Source organism: Bubalus bubalis, chromosome 2 (assembly GCF_019923935.1).
Source record: "Bubalus bubalis isolate 160015118507 breed Murrah chromosome 2, NDDB_SH_1, whole genome shotgun sequence".
NCBI classification, from domain to species: Eukaryota; Metazoa; Chordata; class Mammalia; order Artiodactyla; family Bovidae; genus Bubalus; species Bubalus bubalis.
Window position 1 is genome coordinate 86,682,371 of NC_059158.1, and position 23,929 is coordinate 86,706,299.

At 34.3% G+C, this 23,929-nt stretch overlaps 1 protein-coding gene across 9 annotated transcripts in view; it reads right to left on the reverse strand.

The window, feature by feature from the left end:
• The window catches only part of SLC4A10 (solute carrier family 4 member 10), a 344,973-nt gene that overhangs the window by 124,762 nt on the left and 196,282 nt on the right, over window positions 1–23,929 (reverse strand). For 6 of the 9 annotated variants that reach the window (XM_025275927.2, XM_006074289.3, XM_044934690.1 and 3 more), the window contains 3 exons: window positions 14,353–14,541; window positions 4,828–4,919; window positions 3,784–3,873 (listed from right to left, as the gene is read on the reverse strand). In XM_025275927.2, coding sequence (XP_025131712.1) covers window positions 3,784–3,873; window positions 4,828–4,919; window positions 14,353–14,541 — 371 coding nt within the window. The remainder of the gene's footprint in view (window positions 1–3,783; window positions 3,874–4,827; window positions 4,920–14,352; window positions 14,542–23,929) is intronic. The other 3 variants (XM_044934686.1, XM_006074290.3, XM_044934696.1) reach the window with 3 other exon arrangements.

Here is a 23,929-nt window from a genome sequence, read left to right on the forward strand (position 1 = left end):
TAGACAACAGTGCCTGAAGAACTAGTGACAGAGGCTCATGACACTGTACAGGAGGCAGTGACCAAGGCCATCCCCAAGAAAAAGAAATGCAAAAAGGCAAAATGCTTGTCTGAGGAGGCCTTAGAAATAGCTGAGAAAGGAAGAGAAGAGAAGGCAAAGGAGAAAAGGAAAGATGTACCCATTTGAATGCAGAGTTCCAAAGAATAACAAGGAGAGATAAGAAAGCCTTCCTCAGTGATCAATGTAAAGAAATAGAGGAAAACAATAGAATGGGAAAGACTGGAGATCTCTTCAAGAAAATTAGAGATACCAAGGGAACATTTCAAGGGAAGATGGGTTCAATAAAGGACAGAAATGGTATGGACCTAACAGAAGCAGAAGATATTAAGAAGAGGTGGCAAGAATATACAGAAGAACTATACAAAAAAGATCTTCATGATCCAGATAACCACAATGACGTGATCACTCACCTTGAGCCAGATATCCTGGAATGAGAAGTCAAGTGGGCCTTAGGAAGCATCACTGGGAACAAAGCTAGTGGAGGTGATGGAATTCCAGTTGAGCTATTTCAAATCCTAAAAGATGATGCTGTGAAAGTGCTGCACTCAATATGCCAGCAAACTTGGAAAACTCAGCAATGGCCACAGCACTGGAAAAGGTCAGTTTTCATTCCAATCCCAAAGAAAGGCAATGCTAAAGAATGTTCAAACTACCACACAATTGCATTCATCTCACATGCTAGCAAAGTAATGCTTGAAATCCTCCAAGCCAGGCTTCAACCGTACATGAACTGTGAACTTCTAGATGTTCAAGCTGGTTTCAGAAAAGGCAGAGGAACCAGAGGTCAAATTGCCAACATCTGTTGGATCATCGAAAAAGCAAGAGAGTGCGAGAAAAACATCTACTTCTGCTTTATTGACTATGCCAAAGCCTTTGACTGTGTGGATCACAGCAAACTGTGGATAATTCTTTAAGAGATGAGAAAACCAGAATACCTTACCTGCTTCCCGAGAAATCTGTATGCAGGTCAAGAAGCAACAGTTAGAACTGGACATGGAACAACAGACTGGTTCCAAATAGGAAAAGGAGTATGTCAAGGTTGTATATTGTCACCCTGCTTATTTAACTTATATGCAGAGTATATCATGTGAAATGCCGGGCTGGATGAAGCATAAGCTGAAATCAAGATTGCCGGAGAAATATCAAAAACCTCAGATACGCAGATGAAAACACCCTTATGAGAGAAAGTGAAGAACTAAAGAGCCTCTTGATGAAAGTGAAAGAGGCGAGTGAAAAAGTTGGCTTAAAACTCAACATTCAGAAAACTAAGATCATGCCATCCGGTCCCATCCCTTCATGGCAAATAGGTGGGGAAACAATGGAAACAGTAAGAGACTATTTTTAGGGGCTCCAAAATCACTGCAGATGGTGACTGCAGCCATGAAATTAAAAGATGCTTGTTCCTTGGAAGAAAAGCTATGACCAACCTAGACAGCATATTAAAAAGCAGAGACATTACTTTGCCAACAAAGGTCCATCTAGTCAGAGCTATGGTTTTTCCAGTGGTCATGTATGGATGTGAGAGTTGGACCATAAGGAAAGCTGAGCACCGAAGAATTGATGCTTTTGAACTGTGGTGTTGGAGAAGGCTCTTGAGAGTCCCTTGGACAGCAAGGAGATCCAACCAGTCCATCCTAAAGGAAATCAGTCCTGAATATTCATTGGAAGGACTGATGCTGAAGTTGAAGCTCCAATACTTTGGCCACCTGATGCAAAGAGCTGACTCCTTGGAAAAGACCCTGATGCTGGGAAAGACTAAAGGCAGGAGGAGAAAGGGATGACAGAGGATGAGATGGTAGGATGGCATCACCGACTCAATGTAGATGAGTTTGAACAAGATTTGGGAGCTGGTGATGGACAGGGAAGGTTGTTGTGCTGCAGTCCATGAAGCTGAAAAGAGTCAGACACAACTGAGCAACTGAACTGAACTGATCAACATTTGGGAAATAATAAAATAGTCATATATATAGTCAAATAATAAAATAGTCTCTACGTCAGTTTAAAAACACAACATATCTGCTTTTTAAAAGCATTATAGGAATCAAAAAAAAATGAAACTGACAATTCAGATTATATTCAAAACCACTCCTAAATGAGTAAGTTTGATGGGCCTAACTACTGGAAGGGTTAAAAGATACATGGTTTGAATGTAGATAGAACATAGGATCAAGTAACATGAAATGAAAAAAGACTTTTTTTTCACCTTCATATTTCAAAATTCTACCAGGTTTTGGAATCTACATATTAAACTTAAAACACTTAAGGTAATATGTAAACTAACTGATCCACTTTGATAAATTTACTACCAATCTGAAATCCCTAGGTTAAAAATCCTTAACTCATATACTTGTAAAATCTGGCACTAAAGTCTCTTTCCATAATGATGTACCACTTTTGTTCTTTCCAAATCCTACTTCTCTACCCTTCCACAATATAAGGTAAGAAGTATTACTTTGCTGGGAAAAAAAAAATCCAGAGCCGAAGGTTTAAATTGTGTTTGAACCTCACAGGATTCATTGTACACATACATCCAAGACACTGTTCAAGACACTAAAGATCCAGTAGAGACCAAATCACATTAAATTTTGCTCTAGTGTTTACTTTTGGCACTACTGTTTCCACTAATATCAACAACAATACAGCAATAATAATAGCAGCCACATTTTATTGAACACCCAAAGGGTTGGCAGAGAATTAGACGGTTAGATAGTATCACTGACTCAATAGACGTGAATCTGAGCAAACTCCAGGAGATAGTAGAGGACAGAGGAGTCTGGTGGGCTACAGTCCATGGGGGTCGCAACGAGTTAGACAGTACTCAGCGAGTGAACAACAGGAACACTATAAACCCAGCACTCTGACAGGCTCTCTCTATTTTCTCATTTAATCTTCACAAAAAATTATAAATAGGTATTATTCTTATTTTACAAGTGACAAAGGTGAAGTTCAGAGAACTTCTCCAATATCAGGTAGCTTGTAAATTGTAGAGTTAAGATCCCATACTTGTTCTCAAAAAACATGTTCTTTTCAATGTGCCATGCTATGGGCAAGACACCAAGAAATACAGATGGTTGGCACTGCACAGAGAGCTCTAGAAATTTAACTTTCCCATTAAAAACTGGAGTGGTCCAGTGATCTGAAACGTAATAAGAAAGTAAAGGATTAAAGAAAAGAAAATCTATTTTTCACTCTTTTATAGTTCAAATTGTTCTAGGGACCCTGAAGATAAGACTACTGTCTCCCATTGGCTATATTCATTTTCTTTCAAATGTGTTGAAGCATTTTTGAAGGCTGCAAAAATAGGTCAGACAACTAAAAGCAAAATGATATAGAGATATAAAATTCAGTGTCAGTGGGTTATATCCCTTAAGAAAAGGTAAAAGGTAATTTATTTGAAAAGATGTGATTTATTATCACTGTTTTTGAGAATGTTCACTGTGCCCTTGTTATACTGTTAATGCTTGAACAAATAAGTAAGCAACTTTTTATGTCATTGCTTTTAAGATATTATTTCAAATGAAGAACATCAAGAAATTAAATGTATGGCAATTTTCAACAATTTTATTCCAACTTGCAGACGAATGAAGATGTAATGCTTTAAAAAGATATTTTTTGGAGCAGAAATGGAATGCACTTGAACTGGCTTAATATTGAGTCACACGCCTCCATACAGTGAGATGAGCTTCGCGCCACTGTCAAAACAGAGCCCGAGGATGCCCTCACCTCTCTGTCTTGCTGGTGTGGAGGTCCTTTCTCATGTCTTTGTTTCATCCCACATGGGCTAGTATGCCCCTTTTGTTGGCCTCCCAGCCCCTGCACGCATAAGTAACAGACTTAAGCTGGTACACCATGCTCCCACAGGGACTCTGCCAGGCACCAGAGGGAGAGCATGCACATGACTAGATCCAGACAATTTGGGCCTTGGCAGAGGGGTTCTGAAACAGCAACAAGGGGCTGGTCGCTATTACTCTTTTCAGAAGCTTGATGCAGGCAACCTCCTCTACACTGCCTCCCATTCCCATCTCCTCCCACTGTTAGAACCATTGCCAGTGCTAAGGACTTTATGGGGAGAAAAAAATTACTCTGAGGTACCGCTGTTTCAGCCACTTCAATAAAGAAAACTGTTGACTCCCTTTATTTCTGGTCAATATTAAAATTCTTTCATGATTTAGTTTGCCACAGCCTACAATAGCACATATAGGATATCAGGAATTTGCTAAGCAAAATCACATTATTTTCACAGAATACATTCAAATCAATGATTTTTCATTTGAATTGTATCCAATTAGATGGATCTCTCAAGAGAGTATTATGTTTTTATTCAAAATTCTGTCAGTCTTAATATGTTCTAGTGTTTCTTAACACTAATGCCTTTCTCTTAATTACAACAATGAAGCTTTAAGTTATACGATTTATTTTCCACAAATAGAGGGGGAAATGATTTTGAAAAATGAAACCAGTGAAAGTTTTAAACAGTAAACATCTGTTAAATTCCCTGTGAAGTTCAGTTATCCTTTTTACTGGAAGAGATGCATCATACCAAGTGGCTGAAACCTGAAGACTATGTGTAAAATCTACACATTTGATTTTATGAATAGGCAAAACATTACACATGAACTTAAATGCTAACATTATAACAATATCAAGCTTTGGCTAAGAAACAAAACATATATGCATGCAAAAAATTGTGTGAACACCTCTTAAAATGGTTGGTAACATCTAGTAACAACTTAACAGACTACTTAAATGAGAGGGAGAAAACCTTACCTTGCTGAAGTCAACTGTGCTGTTTTCCCTGCTCACATCATTTTTATTTTCAACACAGGCTGGTGCAGACTGAGGAGAAACAACCTGGCCTGCTAAAGAGATTGTTATTACAAATTACAAACAATTACTTACATAATTCTAGACATACTGCATGCAATACGAATTAAACTAACATAGGTTTTTTTAATGAACTTATGAGGTAAGCATGAAGGGTCAATATAAATAGATATCAAGAAATACAAATATTCTTATTTATCAGTTACAGATAGAAATGGGAGAATTCAGTCAAGGAGATGAAAATTCATTCTCAGATTAAAACTAAACAGTTACTCTCTAAGAAGAAAGAACAACTACAAAAATGATTTTAATCTAATTACAGTCTTGAAACATCAGTGATTTTTAAATTTTATCCAAAACTAATGATATATATACATCTCTTATGATCTAAACTCAGACTGAAGAATTTTACAGATAATTTTTTTTAAAGAGCAAATATTTATCTGAAAAGTACATAGTGTATTTACAGTTTTCTACTGCATCTGAAAAACAAACCAAAGAGAAAAAGTGCTTTGACAACAGCTTTTGGAAATTTCTATATGAGAGATTCAGTTAGAAATACCTTCACCTCATATATTACAAATACTGTGTATATATTATGCTTCTCACTATTCAACTGTATAAATATATTGATATTGGTCTGCAAAACATCAATAAATTTGAATTGTATTTGTTTTCCATTAATACTAACTAGCAACTTAATTATTTCATAGTCTTTTTCCCATTAAAAGAAAGATTATGATATTAGTTAAGTGGACAGTACAGCTAAGAACGTCACAATGGTTAACGAAGGGTAATTACGTTTCATTATTCACTAAATATGAAGTATTCTTTTCAATCACATTATCTGAAATCTGTTCATATTTAGCAATTAAGTTATAAAAATAAATGTTTGCTTAATCTCACATGTATCTCTCTTTTCCCTAACCTCTCCCTATCCTCACTTGTTATTTTTACTGTGATATGAGTAATGACAATCCAGCTTTGAAGCCTTGATCATATTTTATGACCATTACTCAGTTACTCCAAAATACTGCTCTTATTCTCCACTGTCTTAGATGGTAATATTCTCATTTCTCTCTGCCTAACTCTTCTCTCTACCTCCCTAAATCCCAACTTTATTCAAAGTTTACTTTTAGACTCATCTCTAATCACTGCAGTCTGTACATAACTGAAGTTCTCTAAACTGCTAGTGTGCATACACATAATACTTCTTTAAATTCTCTCTTGAAATCCACTTATCCATTGATAGCTAGAAATTACCAAGTGTGGTGTAAAACACTAATAATTTACTTTCAAATATTACTATCATTTTGCTTTTTGAACATTAAGCCTCTCAGGCAGGGGTCATTTTTTAATAGGTACAATTTTTATGGTTTAAAATTATTATCTTGCCAGAGAGTAATGGGCTTAAGATTCTTCTAAAGTTTAAATATTTCACTGCTTTCATTAAACAAAGTAAAGTAACATATTTGATGAACATTTTTTAAAATGATTTTAAGAGAAAATTCACCTTAAATCATGTATACCAATTCTGATTACAGCAAGTTCCAAAAATTATATTTTAGAGAGGTGACAGACTTAAGCTTCATCAGTTATTTTCATTCTCCCATTTCTAACTGCAGTGTGCAGCTATGACTGTGAACTGTTCATTAGCAGACATTTCATTTATCATTCTCAAAATAATAACTATACTTAAAAAAAAACCTTATACATAATGCATTTGTGCTACTAACAGATGTCTTCAATCACCAGTTTCACATCATTTCTCCATATGAGTTAGAACATTAGATATATTTAAACCTAAATTTACTGAATGTTCCATAAAGCTGAATGGTGAAATTCAAGGCATGGATAAATTAAATAAACAATATCTGCTTTCTTATAATAATTTATTTCATGTGATAGAAAACCACATGGAAGAACAATTATTTTACTCAATGAGCAGACACAAAAATAGTCAACTTAGTAAAAAGAGTTGGATGAACTTTAAAGAGATTTCATGGGACAGAAAATATGCTGCAACTTAAAATTTGAAGAAATTGCACAGCCTATGTTTTCACATATATACTCCAAAAGCAGACTATTTCATAAATTTCCTTCAACTCATGAGATATGTTTTAGAACTGGCACTTGTATTTCCTCTTATAAACATTAATATATTTTGAGATTTACTGTTATTCTTTTTTTAAAAATTTTATAAAATATACCTCATAAAGTTGACCATCAGGAAGGGATTTGAAAAATGTTTTCTATAACTGTTTTAGTGACATGGATAATAACCAGTGGAGAGTATTTAACTAGCAGAAGACATATTAGATGATAATAATTTTCCTACTAGTTCCAGATTCTAAGTATGTGCATAGAATGCATATGCCAATGCAGGGGACAAAAAGTATAAAAACTGTAAGTTTGTGACATATGAATACAACCCAAAAGTTTGATATCACTCATATGTCAGTGATAATAGTTAAATATTAACAAATATTAGTAAACACATTTAATCTCATCAAAGTTTAAAAAGTACTACAACCCTTATTTCTAGTGTGTATGTTAATTTGTTAAAATGAAACAACACATATTAAATGTATATACTTTAAGGCAGTATGTGAAAATGACAGGATACAGAAAAATGCACAGGTATAATATTATTATTGAAAAATTAAACATAAGGTTTGGTTTAGGTTATTTTGAAAGAATTGAAGCCTTTAAATAAAGCTTAAAATTTTATTTGTTCTATCTACCTACCACCTGTCTAAAATGTGCACATGAACTACAGTCTATTTAACTACTGAAAATTTCACAAATTAAATCATTTTTATAATTCTGTTATCAACTATCTTTTTCTGTCTAAACACTGATTTCTTTAGTTTATTCCAGTTATCGCTGCCTTTCAGAAGAAGGTGATGGCTTAGATTTCAAAATGACTCTCATTAACTCAAATATTATTACATAAGAAGAATCAGTAAATTTAGGTTTTGAAAGAGCCTCCCTTTTTTTCTCATTCATATCTAAAGCAATACTAGTTCACAGAACACAATTTTCAGGTACAGGATTTTATATTCAGCCAGAAGTGAATATGTTTCCTAAAAGGATAACAAAGAACTTGCTAGGATTTTCCCCACTCCAGGATGAAAGAGTATAAAGTTAGGATTTAGCATTCACATACACATGTAGCTGCTGCTGCTGCTGCTGCTGCTGCTAACACTTTAGTCATGGCCGACTCTGTGCGACCCCATAGACGGCAGCCCACCAGGCTCCCCTGTCCCTGGGATTCTCCAGGCAAGAACACTGGAGTGGGTTGCCATTTCCTTCTCCAATGCATGCATGCATGCTAAGTTGCTTCAGTCGTGTCTGACTCTGTGACCCTATGGACAGCAGCCCACCAGGCTCCCCTGTCCACAGGATTCTCCAGGCAAGAATACAGCAGTGGGTTGCCATTTCCTTCTCCCATACACATGTAGAAGTTCTATGAATGCTATTTTTATTATAATTTTTCCAATCAATATGCCACAATGTTTTTGAACATACATGTTTTTGCCTGTTTCTTTATATTACCTTCATTTCAACCACTGATCACTGTCCATATTAATATATTCTATAAGTAAATGTCATTGCAATATTTAATCAATTTGTTATTATAATATCTAAATAACTTTTAGAGATTAAGATGATTATCCAAAAAAAGACATTTATTAACTTAAAACTTTATTATATCTAGGGTAAATTATTCAAAAACTGATGAATTAGCTAAAATATAGCTGAGACATGTTCATGATTGGGTTTCCCTGGTTGACTCAGATGGTAAATAATGTGCCTGCCATGCAGGAGGCCTGGGTTCAATTCCTAGGTCAGAAAGATCCCTTGGAGAAGGGAATGGCTACCATTCATGATTATTTAAATGTAAACACTTAAGAAACCAGTACTTTTATTTTTCCAACCTTTCAAATTCAAAGAATTCACCATCTTTTTTTTAATTTTATTTTATTTTTAAACTTTACATAATTGTATTAGTTTTGCCAAATATCAAAATGAATCACCATCTTAAATCCAAAATTCCAGTATTTGTTATACATCTATATCAAAGTATATATTACATAGTATTCATATCAACAACTGCTTGAATTGATTTTCCTTTGAGTCATGAATTCATTTTTTTCCTCTGGACCTCCATGTAGGGATCATATATAAGTTAAATAAAAAGTTATTATATGCCATGTACTTTTGCAAGGCAAATCATAAAATAGATATGGGCAAGCACAGGAGGAAACTGAGAGCAATTCAAGCAACCTCTAACTAGAAAACAGAAGCTCTGCTTGTTACACAAAAATTTTTCACCAAGTCTGTTGTGAGACTAGCAGAATCATTTCCCTCACCATAAAGTTGTGGGGGAGGAACATGAGATTATCTCAAAAGAATTAGTTGTTTTTTTTTTTTTTTTTTTTTACTTTAAGTAGTGTCAGTATCATTAAAGCCTCTCAATACTGAAACACAACCATAAAAAAGTTCTCAAAAAGATTATTAAAATTACATTAATTCATTTAAGTCCTTACTTATAGTTTTCTTCCTCTTTAAATAAATTATGTATATAAAACAGCAGCCTTTAAATCTCTATTTGGCCAAATTCAAATCAGTAGGAGAAAAATATATCACTGAAGTAAACCAGTATTTTCTATTGCTTAATCCACTGAAAATCACATGTAATAGAAGGAAACTGGGATGAAGACATGGAGGTACAATACTGTTAACCTATAGACCAAGCTGGTTTACACTACCTCAGAAACCTTCAACGCATTTAGAGTACCCAAAGGGTAGGAGATGAGGGAGGTACAGAGATGAGATGAGCCTGTTAGAGACAGACACAAGACAGAGCAAAATAAAGAAATATAAAAATGAATGACAAAGTTACATACATGTGTAATAATACATTTATCCATGGGAATAGAAAACATGAAGAAAGAAAGGCTAAATATTTAGAAAATGTTGATTAGGTGAGCTATACTTCAAAAACATGAAAATATGCACATAATTAAACTTGGAGAAAAATTAGTATGTCTTAAAATAATTATGTAACATAAGAAATAAATTGAAACACATCACCCTAGAAATATTTTCGCTGTTAAGACATACTCTCGAGTTTCCAAACTAAGTAGCAACAGTACAGTTTCTCAACAGACCAAACGAGTTGTGTCAACGTCATCTTGATTTTTTTTTTTTTTGAGAAATGGAAAATACTTTTACTATATAAGGTTTGATTGTATCATCTACATGAGTTTTTAAATGTTTTCTCTCAAGTAATTCTAAGAATTATTATTCTAGCTTTTTTTTCCCATCAAGGTTAAAAACATTATAAACGGATACTTTTTAAACTCTTGATATCTCTTATGAGGTAACGGTATTTTAAAAATAAGAAAGCACATAAATATGTAAACACATAAAACATTATACATCTGGAAAAAGTATAGCATTTGTAAAAGATGCAATTATAAAGCCATAATACTGATTTTTAAAGCCATAAAAAAAAATCATTCACAATACAGACGTGTACATCACTTTAAGGGCTGAAATCTGTGCCGGCCTAAAGAGTCAAGTCATTTCATCCTTCCAAATCTAAATGTTCTCCAGAAACCTACAGTTTTGAAAGTAAGTCAGAGACCTTCTGCTCTGCAATTCCTTTTAAGATCCTAAATAAAAGGTACAACTGGAAAGTGTTCAGAATAGGAGAGAGAAAAGATAAGTGAAGGAAAAGAAATAAGAGAATTATTAGTAAAGGAAACAGTGGAATGAAGACACCCTACACCTAAGGAAACTAAGTCTAAGTTATTTTTTTAATGTAAAGGTTACCACAAGGGTAATAATATTTTAGAATAGATTTGTAATCCAGAGTCTCAAAAATACAATTGAATGTATGATCTAAATGATTACTACAAATACTGATATATCTTGCTTTCTAAATCATTAAATACAAAAGCCTTTGTTTTATTTTGGAAAGTCCTTCCAGTTTCAAGAAATTATTCAAATATCTTTATATATTTGAGTACTTTCCACAGTATTCTTTTGAGTTCTAATGTTAAAGAAGATATGAGCCTTCTATTATCTTTTTGCTGTTGTTTTGCCAGATAGAACTGTCACTTTTTATTGAAACATCAGAATCAGACATTTAATTCTCACAGTTTTGATGCTTAATGAAAAGTGAAAGTTAAACACAGCATGGTGGCATTAAAAATGCATGGTGAATCCATAACATCCTGTGTCTTAGCTCTTAAGAGAATGTGCAGTACACCAAGAAAAAAATTATACAAAGAAGTTAAGCTAGCATACTTGGAGAGAAGATTGATAAATGATCACAAGTTACTAAAAAAGTTATGAACAAAATACAGCAGATGGGGAGAAGAGCAACAAAATCATTACCTTGTAAGTCTAATCTACAACTTGGAGAAGAATCCCACTTGGTCTTCAGGTTGAAATGTCTAAACATTTAACCCTTGGGACTACTACCAAGGTAGCATGTTCAAGGAACAGGTCAACCAAGGAAGCAGAAACTTTATTCGATATGACTCTTTTATAGAGCTCCCTATACAAGTATCAGTTTGTTGCTGAGGGAGTATCAGTTGTTTCACTTCTATAAAGGTATTATATTATATAATGTTTTATATATTATATAATACTTTAAACAAGAGGGGGCTTGTTTCCATCCCTCTACTTGGCAAGGAAAATGTTTGCTGTTTTCTAGTTTCTAGGAAATCCTCACTCTATTTAATTCCTATAGTTTTAATTTTCAAAAGACTCTTTTTGCATAAAATAGTGAAGAGATTTTTTTAAATAATGAAATATTATCTTTACCATTTTGGATGTATTGAAACCCTTTTGTATGTCTCTGTAGTATACTGCACAAACAAATGTAATCTCTATTACATATCTTGAAGCAGAATGTCAAATCTATATTTATAGTGAGTATTTATTTAGAGTGAACCAGTTTTTAGAGTCCATAAGTAGATTGAGAACCTTAGTAATAAAGGTCTTTCACCCTCTTTTTCACTTTCACTTTTCACCCTCTTTCACTTCTGGATAGGAGATTTATTTCTAAATTGGTGATGTCTATTCACATTTTCAGAATTCTTAACACACATAATTATGCAAAGTGTGTGAGGAGGCAAAACAGAGTCACAGGGAGGTGTTATAAGCCTAGGCTTAGAAAACCACTTCTGACAGTGTACTTTATGATGATACTTAATTGGGTGTATGCATTTTAGTAGAAATGTTTCCAAGTTTTTATTACCCTAATATATGCCTCAAAAAGATCTTATGTGTTCAGATAAAGACTGATTATACAGATGGTGACAGAACCACTTCAGAACTATTCATATTCTAGTTTTGAGAAAAACTAAGCAATTGCCTCAATAAGACAAAAAGCATGCTCAGAAAAACTTTGTATCTTTATGTGGATTTTTTATTTAAAGCTATAATTCTATCACCTCTTCCTATGTTTAATGAAGGTTTACAGCTGTAACAAATAATGTGTCTAGGTCTATATGATATTACAATAAATAATTCATCCAGTGAATTCAGTGCCCTTTCCCTCCAAAAGTATAATGTAATAAAATCATTTTATAGTAAATGTTATCCCCAGTGAAAATCTGAGATACAAATTATGGCTAGCTCACAAGGTCCTTACATCTTTGAATAAACACATATTATTCTTACAGACATATATTTTATTGTCTGATTTCCAGTAAAGGTAATGAAATAAAAATAGGTTAACTTTTATAAAATTTGCTTGCATTCAAAGAGATTTATGTCATGATACTATTTTATTTTGTTTTATTTTTTTTTTAGTTATAATTTTTATTATAGATTTCTGAAATATACCTTTATTGGATAAGGTGTTGTTTTTATACTATTTTAATAAGGTCTTTAGAATCATCTAGATATAAGTCAATAGTCAAAATTAGCAAATATCTCAATCTGTTTTTTGTTTCTTAATCTGTTTTCTTAAAAAATATCAAGCAAATACCAGTATTGTGAGCATAATAAAAGCACTATATTTATAATAAGTTTCAGAATATAAAAACTTCATTTTGTCATTTTCATATATAACATATTTTAAAACAAATTGTGATTTAGAATATGAATATATTTTAAATGTATGATGTAATTCAAAGCAAGCTACAAATCCTCAAAATATCCAGTGGGATTGATAAATACAATATTGTATATTCTATAAAGCACTCATAACACTTTTATTGAACTTTATATATGTACAACTATAGAGTTTTCAATATAACAATGATTTACATTCAGTCATTAAAGGCTCTTTAAAAAAATCAAATTAGTATTTCAAAAATTATTTTGCTGTTTAGAACTGGTTCTGTGTTCTGAAACAATAGTACATCTAACCATTTTTATTGATTTATTAAAGCATTTCTTCTATCTGTCTATATTTGATTTGGTAGTATGGAAATTACCAAAGTACCTATATAAAGTAGAATCTGGAAAAACCTCATTTTCATGCATTTGTATTTAAGGTATCTTTTAAGCTTTTGAAAACAGGAGAGAAATTACATAAAGTCTATGCTGCCAATATACATGCTTCAGTCCATTTGTGGAAATCAGTCTCTCTAGTAAAACACCTGAAATTACTTTTCACTAATTTGTATTTTCTAAAACTGGGAACTTTTCTAGCTAGCAGAAGTATAATAAACTCATATCATCTGCATGATAACTTCATTTTCCTTCACAGGACCGATGGAAAGGATGAATGACAGATCTCTAAGCAACTTCCTTAGTGTAAAAGATGAAGGGTCAAATGGATACCAGGAGGGAACAAAATACACAGAAAGGATAAAACAGTCAGAAACATTGTTTTGGCTTCCTGATTGCTAAGGAGTAAGTCATGAATGAGTACTAGAAAACAATGGTTGGCATCATCTATGTTGGTGTGCCAAGATGGTAAGTGTGGTGGCTCCATGGACACTGATGAAACAGTACTGCAAAGGGCAATGAGCCCATGAACTTGAAATCAGGCTTAATATATGTAGAGACACAAGTAAGGTACTAGCTGCTCTTTTCAATCGTGATCTCAAAAGGGATTCGTTGACCATGAACAACATGAAGCCAATATTTTCCTCTCACCATCGCTAAATGTTGATGATTATTCATGTTAACTAAAAGACATTAAGTCAAAGCACTGTTAAGCTATGAGACGCTCATTAAGCTATGACATAAAGACTAGGATCTTATTTGGGATGCAACTGACAGTTTGTGTTTGCTACAATGGAGTCTATAACCTCCTATTAGAAAAAAGTTTCCCTTGCATTCTTTCATGAGCCTTTCAGGAAACTTAAATTCTTTGTCAAAATTCCTACAATTTGAATTTCAATAAATCATTTTCAAGTAAGATATATTTTAAAGGACTTTGATATTTCAGATAACTATAATAAACAATAAGTACAATAAAGAAACATTTACCATTTTTATCCATGGAATTTGGTTCTGATTGTTTCTTGCCAATATCAGCAAAGGAACGAACAATGGGAATCCTATTGGTGAGCTTCTTCTGATTCTGGTGGTGATGCTGTTTCATCAGAGCCTCGTGGACCCTGTGGCGTACATCCTCATTGAGCTGACCTGAACTCACTTGTTGGTCAAGGACCATATCTGTAGAGTGAAGGCAGAAAGGAGATATAAGCATAGCTTTCCTGTGAAGTGACATTAGTGAACACTGAGTCCAAATATGCATACCCTAGGTAATCTTAGAAACAGAAGTTTGTCTTTGTAGAAGTGTTACACAAGAAAGACATGGGAACTTTTTCATTATAAATCAAACATTTTAAAACATGTATCATATGGAGTTTTATTTTTTAAATATGAATAGCTGTATTGAGAACAAAATGCTTTATTGTCTACTTTATTTACACTGATGAGAGGGAATAGTAGTAGGGGTGATATAAATACAAATAGTACGTCTAAAATTGGAAAATAGCCTCATACTTATATTTTAATATGATCTTCCTCTCCTTTTCTAGTAGAGAATAACTTCAATGTTTTTTCTTTAAGTGAACCAAAGTCCACCTGTAAAAATCTGATGCAAGGCGGCTTAGGCAACTATCTGTGTGTGTGTGTGCTCAGTCATGTCCGATTCTTTGCAACCCCATGGACTGTTGGCAGCCAGGCTCCTCTGTCCATGTGATTTTCCAGGCGAGAATACTGGAGTAGGTTGCCATTTCCTCCTCCAGGGGATCATCCTGACCCAGGGATCGAACCCTGATTGGCAGGTGGATTCTTTACCACTGAGTCACTTGGGAAGTCAAGTAAACAACTCTTTCACATTAATATAAAATCAATCCTCTCAAATCTTCCTTGATACTGTGTTTATATTTAAGAAAAAACATTCTATATCCATAAAATAAAGAACAAAAGATGAAATTTTCAGAAGGCTATAGTTAGGCAGATTGATATTTATCATATGTAAGTGTCAGAAATGCCTATAAAATAAGTAGATGAGTAAAGGCATTTTTAGGTTTCTTGATAATACAAAGTTCACCTCACTAAACCTCAGTGTAATTAATCTGCTTTCCTATGACCAAATATTAACTGTTTGATTTTCTTATATAAAGCAGATTACAGTGAATTGCCTTCCACTGCCCCGTTGAGTATACTGAAGATTTGAAAACTAGCAGAATCCTCCTTCCAAACAATGTCTTCCTTCCATGTGAAAGGCTAATGACTGGGGAAGCAGACTTGGGTCCTGTCTCACGTTCCAGCTGTGTGGCCTCGTGATGTTGAATAACTGCAGTGTCCTTATTTCTAAGACAGAGATAATAGCTATCTCATACCAACACTGTTGCCGGGACATAAGGCATGACTGGAATATGGAGGTCCTCAGTAATTTCCAGGTACAAGATTTTCTTTGAAATTTCCTTTAAGTAGGTTATGGGTTTGTGGTTTAAATTTTTGGATAGTTTTAATTCATTTATCTATATTTGATAATAGTATATCAAGCAGAGGCAAAGTTGGATTTATCAGTAACAGAAAATCCAAATCAAACTATCTAAAACAACAAATTTCATTGGCTCACATAGCAGAAAAATCAAAGTTAAGTTGGATTCATTTCATTTTTTCAGTGATTCTATTAGATTTCCCCCTCCTCATGGTGAGGAGGGGTGAGCTTTAACCTCAGGCTGTTTTCCTCATTATCATAAAGTGGCTGCCAGCAGCAACAAAGAAATACACATCTTCTTTCATATCAGAGTTTCTTTGCTTGTTTGTGACTTTCTCTTAAAAGAGAATTCCTTTCCCCCCTTCCTAGTGATAATTCTAAACTCAACTGACATAGTCCTGTCTATCTTTGCTGAGCCAATCACTGACTAAGAAGATGGGATCCCCACTTGCTTTAGGCTAATCAAGAACTTCGCATTACTCTGGAGTCGTTTCCCTAATTCAGAGTTAAACAAACCTTTTATGTACTGGGTCAGATAATATTTTAGCCTTTGCAAGCCATACAATCTCTGTCACAACTATTCAACTCCATTTATATAGTATGAAAGTAGCCACAGACAACATGTACTGCTGCTGCTGCTGCTAAGTCACTTCAGTTGGGTCCGACTCTGTGTGACCCCATAGACGGCAGCCCACCAGGCTCCCCCATCCCTGGGATTCTCCAGGCAAGAACACTGGAGTGGGTTGCCATCTCCTTCTCCAATGCATGAAAGTGAAAAGTGGAAGTGAAGTCGCTCAGTCGTGTCCAACTCTTAGCGACCCCATGGACTGCAGCCTACCAGGCTCCTCCGTCCATGGGATTTTCCAGGCAAGAGTACTGGAGTGGGGTGCCATTAACAATATGTACAAATTACCATAATTGTGCTTCAATAAAACATTTTTATGGACACTAAATTTGGATTTCACAAAATTTTCACATTTCAAAATATTGATCTTCTTTTTATTGCTTTTAATAATATAAAATGTAATATTCTTTGTTAGTGCACATGCCTAACAAGATCAGGCAGTGGCCATATTTGCACACAGAGCATAATTTGCCAGCCTTTGCTCTATCACTTGGCTGTTTACAATGGAAAGAGGTAGAATGCATGTCTGGGAACAAGCCATAAAATCCTCTATAATTACCTCCAAAGTCTCTTCTGAAAATGTATGATAATATATTTAAACTTATATCTCAATTTTTTGGAGACTAGTAGTTATACTACACTTGGATTAATTTGAAATAAAGGAAATGGTAAATTGTCAACATATGCTATGCTATGCTATGCTATGCTAAGTCACTTCAGTCATGTCTGACTCTGTGTGACCCCATAGACAGCAGCCCACTAGGCTCCGCCGTCCCTGGGATTCTCCAGGCAAGAATACTGGAGTGGGTTGCCATTTCCTTCTCCAATGCATGAAAGAGAAAAGTGAAAGTGAAGTCGCTCAGTCGTGTCCGACTCTTAGCAACCCCATGGACTGCAGCCTACCAGGCTCCTCTGTCCATGGATTTTCCAGGCAAGAGTATTGGAGTGGGGTGCCATTGCCTTCTCCGTGTCAACATATATGACTTCACATTGCAACCCTGCCAAGAGTGGAAAACATATATAAAACATGCATCATTGTTGTTGTTTTAGTCGCCAAGTCATGTCCAACTCTTGCAACCCCATGGACTGTAACCTGCCAGGATCCTCTGTCCATTTTCCAGGCAAGAATAGTGGAGTGGGTTGACGTTTCCTTCTCCAGGTAATCTTCTCCAAATATGCATTATATACTTCATAATAGAAGTTGTAAAGTAGGTTATTCAGGTACCATCACATAGCAGTTTTATCTATAAGTCATGATATGTATCCCAAGTTTAATATTCTAATCAGAATAAAAATTAATCACATAATAAAACATGTACATGCTTATAATTTTTCATTCTTACCAAAGCACAGCTTTCCAGGCTTGAGCACCACGAAAAGCAATAAGTTACTGGCTTAAAAGTTTTTCAGAGATGAGGTCTTTATATAAAACATTTGCATAAGAGAAAATAAATAGTGAAAAAAAAAAAAAACTCATCTGCTCATTAGTCACACAGAAATAAATACACAGTAAACTCCTCGGAAGTAACTGCATCTAGCAATGCCTTAATGAACTATAAGTTAATCTACTTGCTTAAAAATATAACTCATGCTAAAGGTGGAATTTAAGTACCAAAGGGAGTGTGATTCACTAATCACTTACATTGTTCTCCTCACCACTATAAAATACATTAGTATTAACCTTGCAAAGTAGGAAAGGATAATGGGTCATAATGGCTTTCAGCCCAGAGTCAAGACCATCTCCACAGGCTCTGATGCCTAAATAACACAGTCTAGCCTGCCAGAGTACAATGCCAGGATCTGACGGTAACAGAAGGAGCAGGAAGAAAAAGAATAAATTGGTCAATCTTCTAGCACTAAACGGACTCCAGAAAAACAGCATTTGTGTAAAAAAGCCTCCGAAAGTGAAAAAATACTTCTCGTCCTAATAAGGCAATTAAGTCACCATGATTAGTCCATTCTGATTATTGAATGAAAGCCTCTAGAGACCATGAGATTCTATAGACTCTATATAAATCTCTGTCTCTTTAAAGATGATCATACAATTGTTTTGTCTTAATAATCTCATTGGAAAAGACTCTGATGCTGGGAGGGATTGGGGGCAGGAGGAGAAGGGGACAACAGAGGATGAGATGGCTGGATGGCATCACTGACTCGATGGACGTGAGTCTCAGTGAACTCCGGGAGTTGGTGATGGACAGGGAGGCCTGGCATGCTGCGATTCATGGGGTCGCAAAGAGTCGGACACGACTGAGCGACTGATCTGATCTGATCTGAATAATCTGTTGTCTTAACTTAAAAGATGCTGGAGGAGAAGTGGAGGATAGAGGCTTCTAAATTGTACAGTTTGGTGGCCAGTACCAACAGAAGTATGTGTAATAAAAATGTATGTGTAATAAAAACTACCATGGTGCTGGTGCTAAGTTGATTCAGTTGTGTCTGACTCTGCAATCCCATGGACTGTAGCCTGCCAGGCTCCTCTGTCCATGGGATTCTCCAGGCAAGAATATTGGAATGGCTTGCCATGCCCTTCTTCAGGGGATATAAACTACTATAAAAATACTTAATTTCCCGACCAAGAATGGTAACAGTATAGGCATTTAAAACATATATATGGCTATTCTCATACTCCCAAATCTGCAGAGTATATTCAGTGGAGCAAACTATGGATTTTCTTTGGATGAAAGATTTTAAACAACAAAAGTTGTTTTAACGAACTGAGATCTATGATTGCTAATCTGTCCATGATACTAACTTGGTTTGGTTTTAATATATTACCTTCATTGACAGAATTAGGTTAAAATATAAATACCACAGAGCTAATATTTCCATTATTAATCTTTATAGTGCTGAATTTAAAAGAGATTAACATAGATTGCAAAATTACCTACAATTTATGTGAATATAATTGAGCAGCATTTTTAATATAATTAATCTCTATATCAAAATAAATTGTGATAATAAAATATATCTGGAGAATCTTGGATTTGAAAAGGTTAAGTAATATTTTGAAGGAATAAATTTAAATTTATTCTCAGTTCCTTAAAACACTGGGAAATAGACATTTTTAAATTAACTTTATCCAGAAGAAAATCCTACTTTAATTACACCAGAAATTCTTGACAGACCTGCCAGATACAAATGGGATTTTCTCCTACTAAGTCTACAAAAATCTCTTTAAGGAATTATTTAAGAGTTGATCAAAAACATATCAGAACATTGATATAAAAATACTTGACCATTCTAAAACAATATCTGGGCCATATTCCTCCACTAGGAAATGTCTAGAAAACATTAAGCTGTAGAGTCTGTGCATTTACAAAGTACTAGGGCTTAGAGCTCTTAAAGATAAACAATTATATCTAGCTCTCGCAAGACAGAAACTAATGACTAATACATTAGTAACTGTCTAATGTATAGAAATATATAATAAATAAGAGGTGAAGAAAAACTTCCAAATCTTAAAGTTAATTACAATCACTATGGTCCCAAATTATCATGAAGTAGAATAAAACAAAATTTATGATTATAGGTTAATCAGAAGAAGCTATTTCCCATTTCCTGCAGGAATTTCCCATATTCCTGCAGTGAATAGTAATATATCACTATTAATCTGTTTATAGAATGGAGGAAATAGTTTCCTCTCTACCTCACAAGGTGTCTTTGATAATAAAATATAGTAACAAATGTGAAAATATAAAGTTAGAAGTCTTCAAAATGTAAAACATATTTACTACACACTCAATAATACAGCTAAGTTGTCATGAAGTAAAAATAGCAGTGAGTAAACAACAAGAAAATAATTATAAGCTATCACGAGAAAATGTTTTAATGAGATTTTATTGAGGACAGAAATAAATACATATGGATTAAATAAGCCAAATTAAAATTACTCAGAGAGAATCTCTTCTCATTAATGACTGAAAAGGAACCTAAAGTAATAATCATCTACACAAGTATTTGTAATCATATTTTTCTACATGGTATTAGCTCTAAACTACTGACCTTTTCTGAATGGCAATTTACAGACTGTTGTACATTGAAAATGAGACATTAAAAAAGTTAGTCTACTTTAGAGCCAGAAAGATACAGACTAATTAGAAGAGAATAAAGAATACTAAAAAGCTATTAATATTTGGGGTACAGAGACTTCCATTGAACTACTTTCATTTGTAAGAACAGACTTAGAAAATGTAATCTGCTTTAAAAAACTAGATTCAACACAGCTAACGAGCTGAGCTTGGGGAAGAGGGCAGGTTTAGGGAAATGAAACATAAATTTAGACAACAAAACCAAGCTAAGATGATAAGTGTTTTCGTCAAATTATAACAGAATATTCTCTGGTGGAAATAAATTCCTAAAGAAGCCATTCAAAATTACATGTTTTAAGAAATTTAAGGCCTGGTAAAACTACGAGGACTACTTTCTGAGACTAATTTTGCCATGTTGAGGAATTTGACAGCTTCATTAAAAAGAGCCAATATAAAACTCATTTGAATTAATCCTTTTTCAAAGGTAATGAAATGCTACTGACTAAGTAGCAGAAATAGTACCTTATTTTCACAAGACCTTTAACCTTCTGAGTCTCTTCATTTATGAAGGATAGCAATAATAGTACTCGGTTCCAAGTCTGAGAATCAAAAAGATAGCTGTAGAATTACTAAAAAGAGCTTCCTAAATGGTGAAGTGCTACAGAAAGTCTTACCATTTCATTTCTAATTAAAACATAAAATTTTTATTGGTATCAGCAATACTCCATAATGTAAAGCTAGGAAATTGAGTTGGAAGGCTACTATACCAACATTCTCAGGAAGTTTGCTAATTCCCACGTTATTGTTCTACTTGCTAAGTCATCCAACTCTTTGCAACCCCACAGACTGTAAGTCTTGGTTAATGTGACATGTTACTGTATCCTGTGTTCTTCCAAAAAGTATGCTGTATATTTTATACAGTCATTTAGGCTCTAGTTCTGTATTTTTCATCGCAGCACTGTTTATAATAGCCAGGACATGGAAGCAACCTAGATGTCCATCAGCAGATGAATGGATAAGAAAGCTGTGGTACATATACACAATGGAGTATTATTCAGCCATTAAAAAGAATACATTTGAATCAGTTCTAATGAGGTGGATGAAACTGGAGCCGATTATACAGAGTGAAGTAAGCCAGAAAGGTAAATACCAATACAGTATACTAACGCATATATATGGAATTTAGAAAGATGGTAACAATAACCCTGTATGTGAGACAGCAAAAGAGACACAGATGTATAGAACAGTCTTTTGGACTCTATGGGAGAGGGAGGGGGGGGTGATGATTTGGGAGAATGGCATTGAAACATGTATAATATCATATAAGAAACGAATCACCAGTCCAGGTTCGATGCAGGATACAGGAAGCTTGGGGCTGGTGCACTGGGATGACCCAGAGGGATGGTACGGGGAGGGAGGTGGGAGGAGGGTTCAGGATTGGGAACACGTGTACACCTGTGGCGGATTCATGTTGATGTATGGCAAAACCAATACAATACTGTAAAGTAATTAGCCTCTAATTAAAATAAATAAATTTAAATTTTAAAAATTAAAAAAAAATAAATAAATAAAATGTAACTTCTTTCTAAGTGTTGTATGACTGAGGGGAAGGAAGCTTATCTTCCCTGTGTGTGTGTATGTTTTGTTCGTGATTTAACAAACAAAATATCTCTCCATGCTTACTTTTTCCCCCACATATTGCAATGTACGTATGCCTACTAGCACCAACAACCAAATAAATAATTTTAGAGGAATGAACAACATCCATTTCAAGCCATCTCTTTCTTCAGACAGTAGTTGTAATGCCATAGAAAGAACATGGAGATTAAAGTCAGAGGAACTTAAATGGAACTTGAACTGTGAAAGTTTCAGAATTTCTATTTTCTTACTGAAATATGGGAATGACACTTTATGAGGCTATTTGAAGATTAAATTACATATATTATTTTTCTAATACAATATTTTCTCATGTGATCAGAAAACAGTGTTTCGGGGTTTTTTTTTCCCATCCCTGCAATATAATTAAGACATTGAAATCTCTCTGAAGTATTTCTAGTCTACAAATAAACTCCACATGCAACTGCTTTTATTTTTTTCCAAACTAGAAATCTTTTTAAAACTGCTTGAGTCTTAGCTTTGTTTCTATTTTGAAAAAACCTTCATTAACCATTTTATTTATACCCTTTCAAAACTCATTTCTGTGGGGGTTTCTTTCTTATTATTTTGTTTTTACTAAAATGTGTTTGCTTCCAGATCAAAGATACAGGAGTTCTTTTCTTTTATTTCCAGAGTAACAGTAAGAAGCTTCCTAAATATAACTGCTTGTGTGATAACAGGCTTCTAATACAAATCATTCATCCCAGAGGCAAGTCACAGTTTTCAGTTACAAACTAATCTCAACTATATCACTTGGCTTCCTCTGGAATTCAAGACTTTTAATTCAATTTAAAATAAATGGAACATAAAAACAAAAGTAAACAATTGGGACCTGATTAAACATAAAAGCTTTTGCACAGCAAAGGAAACTATAAGCAAGGTGAAAAGACAACCCTCGGAATGGGAGAAATAGCAAATAAAACAACTGACAAAGGATTAATTTCCAAAATATATAAGCAGCTCATACAACTCAATAGTAGGAAAACAAAAAACCCAATCAAAAAGTGGGAAAAATACCTAAACAGACATTTCTCCAAAGAAGACATACAGATGTCTTCTAACAAACACATGAAACAATGCTCAATATCGCTCATTATTAAGAGAAATGCAAATTAAAACCACAATGAGATATCACCTCACACCAGTCAAAATGGCCACCATCAAAAAGTCTACAAACAATAAATACTGGAGAGGGTGTGGAGAAAAGGGAATGCCCTTGCACTGTTGGTGGGAATGTAAATTGATACAACCTCTATGGAAGACGGTATGGAGATTCCTTAAAAAAAACTAGGAATAAACCACCATATGACCCAGCAACCCCACTCCTACACATATACCCTGAAGAAACGAGGGTTGAAAAATACACATGTATCCCATTGTTCATTGCAGCACTATTTACAATAGCTAGAACATGGAAGCAACCTAGATGCCCATCAACAGATGAATGGATAAAGAAGTTGTGGTACATATACACAATGGAATATTACTCAGCCATAAAAAGGAATGAATTTGAGTCAGTTCTGATGAGGCAGATGAATCTAGAACCTATTATACTGAATGAAGTGAATCAGAAAAGGAAAAATATCATATTCTAATGCACATATACAGAATCTAGCAAAATGGTTCTGAAGAATTTATTTACAGGGCAGCAATGGATAAACAGACATAGAGAATAGACTTATGGACATGGGGAGAAGGGAGGAGAGAATGAGATGCATGGAAAGAGTAAAATGAAAACTTACATTACCATATGTAAAATAGATAGCCAACAGGAATTTGCTGTATGGCTCAGGA